General features: G+C 38.6%; 2 protein-coding genes across 2 annotated transcripts; one reads left to right on the forward strand and one right to left on the reverse strand.

Annotated features, from left to right (window-relative positions):
• The first annotated feature begins 6,917 nt into the window (after positions 1 to 6,917).
• med9 (mediator complex subunit 9) lies at positions 6,918 to 7,747 on the forward strand. Its single transcript, XM_068718730.1, has 2 exons — positions 6,918 to 7,018; positions 7,230 to 7,747. Exons 1-2 carry the CDS (start codon positions 6,939 to 6,941, stop codon positions 7,447 to 7,449), a joined length of 300 nt encoding a protein of 99 aa, XP_068574831.1. The 5' UTR covers positions 6,918 to 6,938; the 3' UTR covers positions 7,450 to 7,747.
• A 560-nt stretch (positions 7,748 to 8,307) lies between these two features.
• Positions 8,308 to 9,578, reverse strand: LOC137878386 (dexamethasone-induced Ras-related protein 1-like). Its single transcript, XM_068718677.1, has 2 exons — positions 9,290 to 9,578; positions 8,308 to 9,171 (listed from the first exon to the last, which is right to left on the reverse strand). Exons 1-2 carry the CDS (start codon positions 9,558 to 9,560, stop codon positions 8,648 to 8,650), a joined length of 795 nt encoding a protein of 264 aa, XP_068574778.1. The 5' UTR covers positions 9,561 to 9,578; the 3' UTR covers positions 8,308 to 8,647.
• Positions 9,579 to 15,921: the final 6,343 nt, after the last annotated feature.

The raw sequence follows: 15,921 nt of genomic DNA on the forward strand, positions 1-15,921 counted from the left end.
CAGGCTTCTCTGACCATGACGGCCTCACATGTCTCACATGTCTCAAATGGGATCTCAGCTGTGATTGACATGGAGGCAAAAGAATTGCAGGGCTGATGCTCCGATGACGACAACTCATATCAACAGTTTAAAAAGATAGAATCCCAAAGCCCTGATGAACTCAAAAATAAGATTTGGCAAGAGCTTTCCTTATCTAATGAGTTTATTTTGAACATGTGTACAACAATCATACTGCGGTGCAGACCGTATTACATTACATTATATTATGGTCATTTAGCAGACGCTTTTATCCAAAGCGACTTACAATTCAGTATCTACACACCGTAGACGCAGCTACGGGAGCAATTTTGGGGTTAAGTGTCTTGCTCAAGGACACATTGACATGAGACTAGTAGAGCAGGATGAATAATTAGGCATCAGGATGCTGTATGGCCTTTACTATGTGTTGGAAAGTAATACTAATTGGTCTTTTCCCAATGAAGATCTAAAAAAAATGTACTCACGTTTGTCAATTTGTATTATGGTTAATGGACCTTGTACTCAAGTGGGAATGTTAAATGACATGCTCATCTTTGGGAAGGTGATGGAGATAGTTGTAATGAACCACCAGAAAGAGAGATGACCCAGAGCAATCCGCTGACCTGTTTATTCTTCATTATGTTCTGGGTACCCCTACTCTAATACAACATCATACTGATAACCCCCATTACATATTCTGAACTACACGCTGACCTACAGGGCTCTGTCTCTCAATAATGATTTATAGCTCTAGATTAAAAAAAAAAGAAAAGAAAAGGCTCTTCAGCTTTGTTTGTGAAGTTGTGATTCCCTCGACTTTTCACTTGGGGGCAGTGCAAGGCTACCTAGCCCCACAGTTAAACTTCGTATCTCTCAGGAGGAAAATGTGCTATTAGACATAGTCCTGTACTACTAATTGTAAAAATCAATATAAGTTCAAGTAAGTAAATCATTCCTTCTCAGTCCTGTATGAGTTATAGTGTATGCCATTTTAAAATCTTAAAATAAACTCACATATACAAATGACATGAGTTTGCACTTCTCCACTTCTCTTCTCTTCTCTGCACAGACTGCTTTTTACATTATTGTTTTCATTTCTTATAATTTTATGTACAAATAAATTAAGTCTGAGCATTCTGCTTCTAGTAAGGTAGTCAGATTATGCGTTTTGGGTGTTTCCATTGACATTGTCTGGTATTAACAGAAAATAAAATCATGATAAGAACTGTGAGTATGGCGAAACATAATGAATACATGTTTTTGTGTATAGGCTAACAAAGCCAACTGACTAATAGAGAGACTCGCACAACAGGCCAATATGTCTAAATCTTAAGATTCGGTCACCTGCTGTGTTAACAGAAGAACTAATGTGTCTCAGATTATTCTGTTTACCATGACTCAATGGGAGAAACAACACATCTTAAACAAGGTCCTCCGAGCAAAAAGAACAGCGTGTTCACATTTCATCTTCTATTTGATTGGAGTCCCTTCACAGTATTCATCAATGCAAGGGTGTTCAGTAAAATCTTCTCAATGACTGATGACTTATTTTTCAATTGTCCAAGGTATGTAAGGAGTAAAAACATAGATAAATGGTACATTTGTTATATACTTGACAAAATTGTGCTGGAATGCTGGCGCTGAAATGGATGAGCAGCATGAGCTTAACTGCATTGCTTGAAAAGTTGTAAACTGAACTAAATCAAATTATGTATAGCTGGGAGATAAACTGCATTGCTGGCTTAACTTTGTTTTAAAGAGCAGCTGAATTGTTGGAATGATAGGAAAGGGATAAAGGGGGGCAAATATAATGTAAGCAATGAAAGGTGTTGAAATGAGAGTGATAGTGTAAGGACTTATATGAGCATAAGTGTTCGGAGAAGGAGTTGGAGATGTCATTCAAGCCTCTTAGTTTAATTAGGGGTAAACCATCAGTTCTAAGCCTTAGTAATTGTAATCATTACAGCATTTTACAATCATACCAGTGTCCCTCATCTGAAATGGAATGAAGTGCTGCTCCTGCAAACAATCAGCCTTTTGCTCAAAGTGCTTAATTGATTGACGAACAGGCAGCAACTATACAGTTTGTTTGCATGTCTCCTTTGCAGCAATAACAGCTGTAATGCAGTTAAGGCCCCAACGAGGTGTGCTAAAATCAGTAGATTATTTAGGCTCCATGGAACTGAACGTCTGCTTTCTGGGAAATTTGAGTGCCCTAACAGACACTGATGGGTATGCACTAGTTTTATGGCACAATCAGTTCTGAGTAAAATGAAGCACCTGAATTCATTCAATTTTCACTGAATCATTTAGTTGATTCACTTAAGGTGGTTTAGGACCTGGTTGAGACTCTTGACTCTTGATCCATTTTACACACACAGGACTTTATGATTTAATGACCCCAAGAATGTAAGGCTAGGAAGCTTTGTTCATTTCATTACATTACATTACAGTCATTTAGCAGACGCTTTTATCCAAAGCGACTTACAAGAAGTGCATTCAACATTGGTATTCAAGAGAACTACTAGTCACCAGAAGTCATAAGTGCATCTTTTTTTTTAAACAAGCATTTAAGAGCGTAAGGAGTACAGTGCAAAAACAAACCAATACGAATACAATAAGTGCAACTAACTAATTTAATCAAAGGTGATTTTGGATTAAACAATAATAACCAGCTGACCGGCTACAGTTAGTGAAGGTTTCTTTCCAAGTAGCTTCTCTGGACTCTTGGGAATCAATTTCCTGTCAAATGAAACACAAATATCTTTAATTCTCAGTATATATTAGATTTAAGAAAGTCATATATTTAATAAAATATTAGACCACACATCAGCAGGCAGGACATGCATCCTGCCAGCTCTCTGCTGGGTGGTGACACATCTGTGGGAAGCAGTCAGAGGCCCTTTCATGTCATCACAGGGGCTGGCTGGGGCAAGGCAAGCCACTTTGAGAGTGCTATGGAGGGTTTGAACTAGAAGAGGCCTGAAGTCACCCAGGCTGTAAAAGTTAACCAGGACTCCCTAGGTAGTCATAAAACACATGTTTACTCAGCACATGAGATGTTTTCCATAAAGATGCTTGTTTTTCATCACTGGAGTTCATGGGAGTTTCTGCTAAGAGCCCGGAATTTATAAAAAACCAATAGACCTGTGGCCTTTCTCATTGATTTTGCTTGACATCATTTTCATGTTAAGTGATCTTGATTTTTTGTTATTAGATTATCATTGAAATTTGTTAGAAGTGCTGAGGGATTAGACTCATTTCTTCAGAGGTATTTCTCAAAACCTTATGACATGAAGGATTTTGTGTAAACCTAAGCTTTCTTAAAAAAAAGGATAACCAATTCAGACACTAACTCGAAATAAATTATATTATATCCTCCTTGCACATGTTTAAGAACGACCATTACACAGTGTAGAGGGAAAACAACAAATTAATTTATAATTGATTAAATGGTGCTTCATTAGGCTTTTAAACTTCAGTCAACCATATACAAGGAAAAGTAATTTTTGTTATATATATTGTATATATATATTGTTGCTGAGATGAGGGAAGGATGTGCGTGTGAATAGAGGGTGTATATTAACTGAATGTATATTCATAAAGAATGAATTGCATTCGAGACCAAAAGTTCCCATTTCAAGAAAGTTTACTGATAAAGCTCTATGGCAGAATCATTGCTTCTTTAATAGTTATAATAATCTGCAGAAGCAAGTCTTTTATAGTGGTGATTTAAATAGCAAGTTTACACTAAAACAAAAAAAACTAGTTGAGGACATAATCAAAAGAGTAACCTTATTTATGCTTTCCATATGGTCATTGTGGTATTATCTCTTTCATTATCTTTCTGAATGAAACATTGCTTGAATATTCTGAACCATGGTCCATAAGGATAATTGTTTAATAGATATAAAGATAGATATAAAACGATTCCATCATTGTAAATAAAGAGACAGTCGGTAAATTAATGAATGAATGAAACCTCAAACCTATAACTGTTTATCTTATGTCTGAATATGATTACAAAGAAAAAAACTGAATTGAAAGAAAAAGTCTGCTATGAATCTATTGCAACTAAAGTTTCGGTAAAATACATATTCATATTTAAATACAAACAATCATATGAGAAACAATATGGCTTTATAACCAAAATATGAATATTGCTTGTAATCCTGATAGAATATCCATATGTGGACAGATTATAACAGTGAGATAAGAAGCTTCTTCCTGTCTGGTTGCAGATATCCCGGCTGTCTATAGGTTGAAGTTACTAAGGATGAAACAAAAGTCAAAATAAAATACAAACTCTTATGTGCACATATATGTGATATTTATCTTACCTAGACAGGATATTTTACAACTTTTATTATCACCACACACACATCATTTCAGTCTATGACACAGCTGTTATGTTCTAATATCTGTCCAATTACAACAACAATGTGCTTGCCATTCCAGTGGAATATGTTCAATTGTGTGTGTGAGATTAAATTATTGGGTTACAAAATGGCCCATTTCAGAGCTTTCCCCATGACCCAAAAGGTAAAACACTTGATCTACATAATACCCTTCAAACTCAAATCCTTCTCTGTAAATTCAGTATGTCACGATCAACGTCATTCTCACAACCACTCAGTCGGAGGTGTGACCAAAGAAAATGCTCAATAAGGTTAAGACTCACTAAAGCTACTCTTAATTAGGTCTTCACTGGCTGTGTCACGACGGTGGCTCTGCTGTGGCGGTTAATGAGAATGTTTCCCCATGGTGTGAGTAGTCATGTGTTTGTGGGAATCAGATGGGATTAACTACTGGATCTATCCCTTAATGAGATCATATTGCTATGGAAATGTATAGTGGTCAATGAGGTTTAGAAGATCAAGAGATAAAATGTAATCCCTTTGAAGAAAAGGCATTAGAATTAGTAGAGGCTGTTACTTTTGACTTTTAAAAGACCGTAGACACTTTACAGTAGGTGCCGGCAACCGTTTCCATAGTGTTAATCAGTGTGCCATAAATTTAACATTAGGTGAAATTATGGCACCACATAAAAATGTAAATCTCCAGCGGATCTGTAACTTTATTCCATCCATGTCCAAAACATTTTTCTCCCATAATCCGGACATTGTAATCATATATGAGAGCACCATATAAGAAAGCTGTCATCGGTATGGAAACATCCACATCTGAGTTGAAATCGTATTCCAACCTTCCACCACCAGGCAACAGTGCTGTAGCCAATCAGAGGCAGAGTAGAGCATGTCTTTGTGGAATTTGGGTGAAGTTAAAAAATCAAGCAAACTATCGTAAATAACAGGCCGCACAACTGCCAATGGCTGTGAAAGAGGTAATCTAGTATTCGTTGTCAACATTTCCAAATAAACTCATTTGTTTACTCATTTATAAAGCTGCATGTCAATGGTGGCAAGCCTCTGCTTTACTACATCATAAGCCCAGTATAGATAACATGTGTCGCTGTGATGCTGTTCATCATGGTTGTCCCTCCATTTGCAGGCAGGCGATAAGCAACTCAATTAACATGACACACAGTCAATACCAATATTGACTCACTCTGACTTATCAGAATCTCCAAAAACTAAGGGAGCCTATTTCAAAATCATTCAAGTTGTCAGGCTATTTGGGCTTACGACTGGCACAAAGAGGATGGAGACCTGTGGGGGATTTAGGCCTGATATCACATGAATATAGGTCAGTGACGGTTGAGAAAACGATGGACCATAAGGTATGTTTTTATTTGCAGAGCACTGCAAAGAGAGAAGACAGGAAGCATGAGATGCTTTCCTGTCCATATCATGTTAGGTTTTCCCTTTTATCTGTGCCAACAATCATATTTCAACATGAAAAAGTAATGTATGCCAAACAAGGTCAATGTGTGCCCAAACAGAAATACATGACCTGAATAAAACTCTTCACTCATCTATAGGATAGATGCATTATATGACTCATTGGAGTCCATTAGACCATTTTCGTGCCCGTATTAATGCACACACACTTATATTTACACTGGTTGCCATGTTTCACTCTACATGCACACCTCGTGTTGTGGCACACTTGTAGACATAGGAGGTTGAATTGAGGTATAGATGCTTAAGGTTGCTAGGTAGCGGCATGTGGCATTATTCTCGGGTATCGAAGGTCGGGTTTCTTTGTTCAGTGTATTAATAAAGATTCGGTGGCCTACTTCAGGGGAAATATAGGCTATCAGGGGTTTCATTCAAAAGATAATTCAATTGTGGAACAGTCTCACATAAATAGCGGGATAACTGTGATTTCATGGAAAAGAAACTCATGTTAGGCCTCTCCAAAGTATAGTTTTATGACCCAGTGGACCCTAAAAAAACCCAGAAGATTGTTGCCCTGGTGTTCTATTTGCATACAGTCTATATTGTGGTTAGATGTGACATGACTCCTATAATTTAGGCAAAGGGAAATAAGCACGGTAGGGTGAAACTGCACTATTTCCATCTTTCCACTTATTGTTGTAGTGAAATATAAGATAATGTTTAGCTGTCTGAGAACCTTCATTTAAGCACAGTTTAGCAATAAGATATATTACTATAAATAACCCAGTCCTTCTGTTACCTTAATATTTGTGATGACCCAGCACCGAAATAAAAAAAAAAAAACCCACTATGGCTGTAACAAGTTGTGTCATAATGTACTAAAATTATCTCCATTATTTGCTAATGTATGCATATTTTATACGACTTTGGTTTTAATTATTTGTTGTAATGCAATATGAAACTTTCTGTGATGTTCAGCACTATTGTAGACTTCGCTGTCATTTCCCAAGTGTTACGCTTAGGCCCATTTGAAGAAGTAGCAGAATGTTGACTTTATGACGTGACGTCATCATATGGCGCATGACGTAGGCTATCTGCGCCGCGGAAGCAGGGAAGACGATGGCGGTGTCTCAACCAAGGCAAGAGAAAGAGAGCGAGGATTGCTCTTTGCTGCCTTTAGTTCATGATATTATCAAATGGTAAGATTGCCGGCAGATTCACGTGTTTACTCGCTGCTCTGTGAAAACCTCTTTGCTTGTCGTAAACAGTCGCTTTGGGGGTGTAGCAAAACTCTGTTAGCTAAAGCTACCGTTAGCGTATTCCGCTACAACTAGAAAAGGTAGCTAAATGTCCAAAACAATGTCAACATGGCAATAACATTTCCCCATATTCACCCTACTGTCTTTTAAGCATGGACAAGGACAGCCAGGATGTCCACCAAGAACTGGCCAAGCTGAAGACAAAGATCCAAGAGGCTCGGGAGCAGATATCCAACATGCCCGGGGTAGACAGCAGTCCGCTGGAGCAGCAGCAGCAGCTAGCTACGCTGCGAGAGCAGGTCCGCACCAAGAACCAGCTGCTGCAGAAATACAAGAGTTTGTGCATGTTTGACGTGCCAAAAGCATCGTGACAACCGAAGACTGGATTACTGCACTGGCTGGAGGAAGCTCACAGACAGTCGAGGTTTTGTTTTCATCCTCATCTGTGGAGCAGATGTGGCATTCAATAACACGGGGTGGACATTTAAATGAACATGGACTTCTTTTCCCTCAATGTTTTTGAACGTCACACATTGTCCCTTGTTTGTCCTTATTTTGCCTTGCGAAAATGCAAACTTGGTTTACAGTATTTGTGTTCAATGTAGTTTTTCAGTTAATCCTTTTCTGTAATATCTTGCAATGTTTTGTATTAAAATAATTGATCATCAACTTTTGGCTTAAAGCCTTATTTGATTTCCCTACTAGTACACTACATGCACATTCTCTTAAGCCTCTGACCATTATTATAAATTAGCCTAAGCATCTTTTTGACACAAAAATTAAGCAATGTGATTATTCATCCGGTTGTTTTTAAGAGGGGATTTGGGGATATTCAGAATCCAATGAGTCAATAGTGGGATATATATATATCCTATCCACATTTAATTGCTGGTGCATGGCAGATGGCTGAAATACAGTTGAAAAAGTGTGGGGAAGGTGTTAATGGACCCTGTCGACCATCATGTCAGTTATCTGCTTGTATGAAGTTACAGGATGAGCTATCGGGCATGTATTAACAAATCAAGACTATTTCCCAGTAAAGTGACAACCCAGAGGTACTGCTGCATGAAGTTTGTGAGATTGCGTGAGTGCAGTGTTTCTTGTAACTTCACTGTGTTTTGCTTGAAAGGAAAGAGAAGAGGAAGACAAACTAGGAAAGTAGCAAGTGGTTTTATTTTCTCTTTTATCCAAAAAGTTGACGTAGACATAATAAATAAACATTCAGATTCAAATTTGTTCTTAATGCAACAAACATTCAAGGTCCAACAAGTTTGGAGGGAAAAAAATTGCTAAATGTAAACTTTTTTTTCTGCAGTACCGTTATCGGCAATAATATAGAGGCCGATTTTTACAGCATTTTCAGAGCATCTACTGCATCACTTCACGGTGACAGGCCTATGAGCTGGGCCACTTGCCCCATGTAAGTGTCTCATCACAGTTTGGATCACAATGCGTCTCTCAGGCGCTGCAGGCTACAGTGTTTGGGCTTATGTGCCCTGCATGCCCAATGGCTCCGCTTCAGTTTTGGAAAGTCTCAGGAAGTCAGCCGCACACAGGCAAAGAAAAGTGTCAGCATATGATGCAGCCTTTCTCTTTGGCCTGGCTGCCTCCTATCGCTTTCTCCTTTATGTACATCAAGTCACTCTGCACGCTGGGTCTCCGTGCAAACGGCGACACGATGCCATACGCGTTCTCATCTTTGCACTTCTTGCTTTTGAAGGACTTTCTGCGAAGAACCTCGCAGTACTGCAGGGAAACCTTGCAGTGCCGACCGGGGCACATCTCGTTCGGCAGCTTGGCCATGGTAAAGAGAGTCTGAAACATTTGGTCCACGTTGGTGTTCTTTTTCGCTGAGATTTCAAAGTAAGCGCAGTGCTCGTCTCCACCAACCAGCTGCTCGACCTCGTCCTCCTGCACCTCACGGTAAAAGTCTCTGTCACACTTGTTGCCGCAGATCACCAGCGGGACGTCCACGTTCTCCTTGGTTTTGTTTCGCAGGCAGGACTTGGACTCGTAAATCTGGCGCTTCAGGCGCTGCACCTCCTGGAAGCTCTCCCTGCTGTCCAGACTGAATACCAAGATGAACACATCACCTGGAAAATACAACGGAAGACGCGTTCAATGCCAAGTAATAATAACAGTTTAATAGCAGCATATGCACTCTGCAAACTGCATTATGCTATCGGCGTGACGTTTTAAAGCTCAACTCACCAGTAAGAATTGAAAGCCTCCTCATTGCAGGGAACGGATGATTCCCAGACGTGTCCAAAATGTCCAGTTGGTAAACGTCTCCCCTGATGCCGTAGAGTTTCCTATGAAAGTCCTCAATAGTGGGTGTGTACTGGTCGTCAACTCTCTCGTTCAGAAACCGAGAGATGATGGCTGTCTTTCCAACTTTAGTGGAGCCCATAATCACCATCCTTTGGCAATTCTTGGCCGGTATGTCGAACTCATTCTCGGATGGTGACATTTTCTTAATCATGCTTGCAGCAGTTGCACCTGGAGGTCGATGGTGCTGTAGCAAGAGATGTTTTGTAAGTCCTTTCAGTGATGTGAGAGGTTCTAACCTCGCTGTCTCTCTGAATCCTGAGTAGAGCAGGCTGGGGATTTATCGGGGAAGTTTGCCGCGCCTCCCAAATGCGTCATGCGTCACCCACCAGTTTGGGGAGCTGGAGCGAGACCTGATATTATAATGTTACTATGGCTGTTTTTGTGCGTCAGCCCTGTCTCCCTCATCAACAGAAAAAGGGGAAAGATAGCTTGTTTCCAAAAAGAATACATCATCTTTTAAAACATGTTGCTTTGCGTAATTACCCACAAATTAACTTCCTAGGAAATGTCGATTATGTCATTTGACATTTTTTAAATCTTAAAATATAACAGGCATACGCCAATGGGTTTTAATAAACCTCGTATGTGCATGGACCTAAACAGCATTTTCTTTGTTTGGCTTATAGAAACGCAGGCAGTATTGGCTTTATCTGTTTCCTCAATCACCTAATTAGTGAACAGACTTTCCCTCAGGAGAGAGCAGCGGGATGAAGTGAGGTGAGGAGAACGCAGCTGGGCTTGTTAAAGCTGGAAAAGTTTGTTTCTGCTCTTCTAATCCTCATACTGACTTTATGACTTTATGTGTGATGTTGTATAATCTTAACTGAAGCTTGTTGTTCTTAGGCCGATGTACAGCGGTCTTACATATTGTATGAATTTTTTATTTGTTTAATTCCTCTTATCTATTGTAGTTATTGTTTACATTTTTTTTTCTTCTTTTTATTAGATTTAAAAAATATTTTTTATTCATCATATATAATACGGTTATGCCGTACATTGTGACCAGTATACTGTATATCACAGTCCTCTGTGGGGGCAACTGAAAGTCTCATAAAATGCAACAATTACAGTTTCTGTGGGATTAACATATATTTCAGAGTGATTTCCAAAAGGGCAGCAAAAACATTGTTACAACAATAAATACAATACAAACCACATAATCAGGCTATGACAACTGTCACATGCGATCAGATTGAAAACATTATCCAGCTAAGGAGACTAAACAAGCACAAGTTTCCAAAAATATACAACACATTTAGAAGCAGTGGCAGTGCTATCGCCCAGATCCTTGTTCAAATTAGAATCCAAGAGGATATTTAATGGATTTATCCACCTTCTAAACATAAAAGCTTTACATCTGCTGGGAGAGATGAAATGTAAGATCATTGTAAATGCAAGCATCAATGTACAAAAATAACAATGAGAAAAGAAAAAAAAAAAAAACAGCTGGGTGGCCATCCAATCAAATTTGTATTGACTTTCTTGTATGTGTTAATTAAAGTACCCCACAGATCGTCTAAAGATAGAGCCCTCCCTTAGTGACTGAAACTCTGCTCATCCACTCTGCCACCTTACCCACTTATCACCTTGATCTCCTCTTCTCACCTGTGAATCAGTGTGGAGGGAGAAAATTACTTCTCAAAGAAATCTTCTTTGTGGTTCATGTGTTACGTGTGCTCCCAAGACGGTATCAGCATCTACTATAATATTAACCGTGTTAACCATCTATTTAATCTAGTATTTCCGTAACTTTTGTCATATAGCTACATGAGCCTCATATTGCTTCATCTATTTGCTGTTGTTTTATCATGTCTGAACTTTCCTTTTATATGTACATTACAAATTATAGTAAAACGTAAATAAGGTATAAAAACACAGATAATATATCCATCACGTGTCATTTCAAAGGGCTGATAAAGAACATAAGCCAAACCACAGTTATTGAGCTTTTTGGAAAGGCGATTATGATCATAATTCATTCTAAATGATTCTAGCCATGAGGATTTTTTCCCCTTTTAATTTAAAATGTCTTGTGTTATTTAATGTCCATTTTGACAGTTGGTACATATAGATGTCAGTGTGTCAAGAGTCCCTGAGTTTACAAACTCGCATCATCGCTGGATTAAGTTGAAGAAAGCAGCAAGGTTCAGAAGGTTGCCATTTAAATCATTACTCGTTCCCTTTACTTTTCTCCTTCTCTCTAACCATTCCTGAAATTAAAAAAACAACACCATATTTTACACAATGTCCAAAACAGGTCCAAGAAAAACCTATAGTCCTAAATTGTGGTATTTACATTGGTTTCATGTGAAACCTAAAACCTGCCAACACTGATGAGCTTTTTTAGCCCTCTGTAGGGCACTGAGGATGAAATCAGATAGGTGTACTTAAGCCTGGTTGTTCCCTGCTTGATCAACGGGTTTGTGTAACCAGGTCGGAGTGAACCATTGCTACCCCCTTCACTATTGGTCAGTAATTAAGCCAGTGTGTTCCCAGCGATGCGTATAACAGCACACATACAGGCTCGTTCAGCACGGCACAGACATATAACACTGCCTGCACAAAAAAACATGATGGAGGGAATATCATGTATTTTCTTACCTGTAGGGAAACACATCTGCAATTACCTCCATGCATTTTGATAGGCCAGTTGTTTTTAAGGCCTTTATTAATTATTACATTTTTTTTACTATACACTTGGATACTAGTGGTAAAATTGTAATTGAGTTTTTTTCTGCATGCACCTATGTGCAAGACAGATTTTGACTTTATTCAATGAACACATGTAGAGCATCCCAAAATCTGCTTCATAAAAAAGGTAGCAGCTGACATAAAACAGATCATGGCAAGAGCTTAGCCGTTAGAGTTTCTTTATATCCTTGGTCAGAGAAAGAGAAACATCAACATTTCAACTGTGAGTTCTCAATGACAAATACATAGACCCTGGCTGCTTACCTAAGACCCAGCTCAGGGTCAGTCCTAGAAAACACAAATAGTACAGTAAAATGTATCTTTAAGGCACAATCTCTTTCTCTGTGTGCCTCTTGACTTGGGTCTTCAGTCTTAACCCTTGTTTGTGTCCCAGCCTGTTTGCAGCTTGTTCTGTTTGCAGGACCTCGACACATGCACTGTCCTGGCAACATGGCCCTCAAGCAGAGTAAGCACACCAGCTGCAGCCCACTGAGGCCACGGCCAATGACACACATTAGACTCATTTCCTTCTCAGCCATGTTTGCCTTCATCTATTAGTGCAGAGGACAGAAAAAAAAACTGTGAGGACACTGAGCTTCACAGCTGATGTTTTTTTATTTTTTGTTTTTTAATTGGTGAAGTGATTAATTAAAGACGTTTTCAGTTAAACACATCCAAGCCATGTTTTATTGTGAAGGATCCAATCTTGTAAAAAATAAGAAGGATGAAATAGGAGAATGGATTGTCTCCTTATTTTTTGCCAGTTAAAATACAATAAAGGCTAAAGACACAGCTGCGCCATGGAGAAGTCTGAGAGTCTTTTTGCTGCTAGGAGCTTTTGTGTTTTGTGGTTCGACCTCTTTTACAAGTCTTTGAATTAAATAAGACACAGCTGAAGCACAAAAAACGGCCTAAGTTACACACTGACTGACAAAGAGCAGTGACGTAGATTTAAGCACATAATCAGAAATCTGAATACAGACAGAACAGTAACATTTTTGGCATTGTGTCATCACCCCCGCTCCTGGTGATGGCGTATCACACACAAACAGGCCCGATTGTGCAACAAGCTCGACACATAATATGTTAGTGAGGAGTCTAATTTACAAGAGCACATATGTGTGTATGCGTGTTGGCGTATATGCACATACAGGCTATGTCTGTGTGATTGTGAGTGTGCTGCTGGAGATATAAAGCTTCTGGGGTTTTTTGGCTTATGTCACAGAGGCCACAAAGGCCAATAAAGTCTGCTGGATTTACTTGTTTTCCAGAATATGTTTTACAACACATGAGCTGGCCAGGTGACAGTGAGACAGCAACAACTCTAGATTCTCCAAAAATGTCTTCCTGATATTACAGCCATTTAATTGTTTTTGGGTGACAGTTTCTACACTACTAATTTCAATGATTTACAAATTTTCATACACAATATTATATATTTGGTAATGCTTGAAAAGGTGAAATATTGTTTCTTTTTTCCCCTTTTTAATGATATTGCATTGTTTTATCCTGCTTGCAACTACCATACATCTTTAACCCCATTTGTGCAATTGAAACCAAGATTTGGTGACGTGCACAAATCCCCGTTGCAAAAGTTGATGTAATTTTGCCTATTGGTGGTGCTACAGAAACATAATGAATTTAATGGAATTTTGGAATTCTTCAAACATATTTGTGGGATAATCCCATCTATCAGTGTGTGAGCTATACTGCAGATTAACATTTCAATTTGTATTGGTATATGACTACAAAGTAGTTGACTCACATCCCGATACGTAGAACCGACCTCATTCAGCACACAGGTCTAGGTCCCAGAATAAGTCCAGAATTACATCAGATGCATGCATGCTGACATAACTGATGGTAAGGCTTACATGTGACTTTTTTCTTGGTACCATTTTTAAACAGTGGCAAAAAGTTTTGATTTGTTTTGTTCCCCTCCTTCGACTCAAAATGTCTGACCTCACAAGAGGATGATAATTGAGCTGTGTTTGTATCCATGTATTTTGCTAAAATGCGCCAGTTTGCTGGAAAATATCTAAATACAAAAATGCAATAAAGTCATCTAAAGACTATATGTGCAATGAAGCCTGCAAGTGTAGTCTGCTGTGCTTATTGAAACAACCAAGAAAACTAAATTCTAAGGACATTTTTTTATATTCCACAAATGGATGATATGTTTATAACATCATCTTCCTCTCTCTACAGAACCACTTCTGACCTCAGCAAGATACAATCTTCCCTTATGGAGAGATACGACTTGATTAATTCAGTCTTCCTGGTGCAGGAGAGGCTATCTGATCTTGTATGCTGAGGGAAGGAGGGGTCATTCTGTGTTTTCATGGCGTGAGACTTGCGGCTGTTGCGTGTCAGGCCGGGCTATGACTGTTCAAACTGTTGAATGAAGCATGATCCTGCGGTTTCCAATACAAAGGCTTCAGGTTTCAGAGCCAATCAGAGCTTTGACGACCACCTGCATGTTTTGATAAACCTACAATCTGTTAACTGTGTTATTATCCGTGACATGCAACCTCATGTCAGACTTGACGTACAACATGTGAAGCAAAACATCATTCTGTGTGATTTTAAGGCCTCTATGCACAATCAGGGTTACACTTTTTTAGTATTGTATGTTCCTATGTAGTGCAGGCACCAATTTCATCTCCCTCTGAGGGAAACATATCCAGAAAATGATCATATTTGATCCATCAATGTCATTTTAACCTTTTGAGAGGTGATGGCAGTGGAACTCTTATGAAGACAGAACAGGCTGTTAGAACTATAAGCACTTTTTGTGTCAGTTATCAGAAATGATTTAGCATTGGTTGACAACATCACATGCACCGAACAGACGGCGGTTCAGAGGGTTCTTCTTATCTGACCTGTCTGACCTGCGATTCTTCTGAACAGGTGGTTATTTTGCTAATGGACTGAAGAGCAGTGAACGCACAGACAAACACATCAGATTACGTGGACCCGGAGACCTGAACTCACCTTACAAAGTTGGAAGGATGTCAGTCTGATCAATATACATGTTCACTTCATGAAACAAACAGAAAGACAGGCTAGTTACTGACACTATCCACTAGCATCTGAGCATGAGGAAAAGTGACATTACATCTGCAAGTCAACCTTAGAGGAAAAGTTTGACACTTTGGGGAATAAGTTTATTTTATTTTTACTAAATATGTCTGTAACACTCTTAAGCCACAGCCAGCAATCTGAAAACTTTGCTTATAGAGAAAAGACTAGCCATGTTCCATCCAAAGGCAACAAAATCTGTCTACCAGTTCTAAAGCTCAATTAACACACTGTTTTTTGTTTGTTTAAACTTTACGGTAGGAAAATATAAAAACTATATGAAATTGGTTTTAATTCCTGTTTATTCTGTAGTTTTGTGTTTTGCTGATTGTGTTCTCGTGAATGTGTCTTGTTCTCAGGTCTCTCTTGGAAAAGAGATCTTCATTGTTAAGCATGCAGAAATTACTTGTGATGGCTTTCAAAATATAACAGTGAGCAAAATGAAGGGAATTGGGGGGTGCCAGAGAACACTAACAAATTGTGTTCTTCAATATTTTGTAAAGACAACCAAGAAAATAAATATTAAAACGTGATATCCCTGATATAGGGTATGTTTGTTTTTATCCAGTCGTAATGAAACTCAATCCAATAACGTTTATAACTTTCATTCATTTTGATGGTGTTTCAAAAAAAATCCTCAAATCAGGTATGTTGTGAAAAAGAATAAATTGATTAGCAATTTTGTGTTTGGTTATTATGCATACAGCCCAAACATTTTCAAATTAATTTTTTGTTATGAA

This window comes from Cebidichthys violaceus, unplaced genomic scaffold, assembly GCF_023349555.1.
Source record: "Cebidichthys violaceus isolate CVI_PGR_0920_01 unplaced genomic scaffold, fCebVio1.0.p SCAF_23, whole genome shotgun sequence".
In the NCBI taxonomy this organism is placed as follows: domain Eukaryota; kingdom Metazoa; phylum Chordata; class Actinopteri; order Perciformes; family Stichaeidae; genus Cebidichthys; species Cebidichthys violaceus.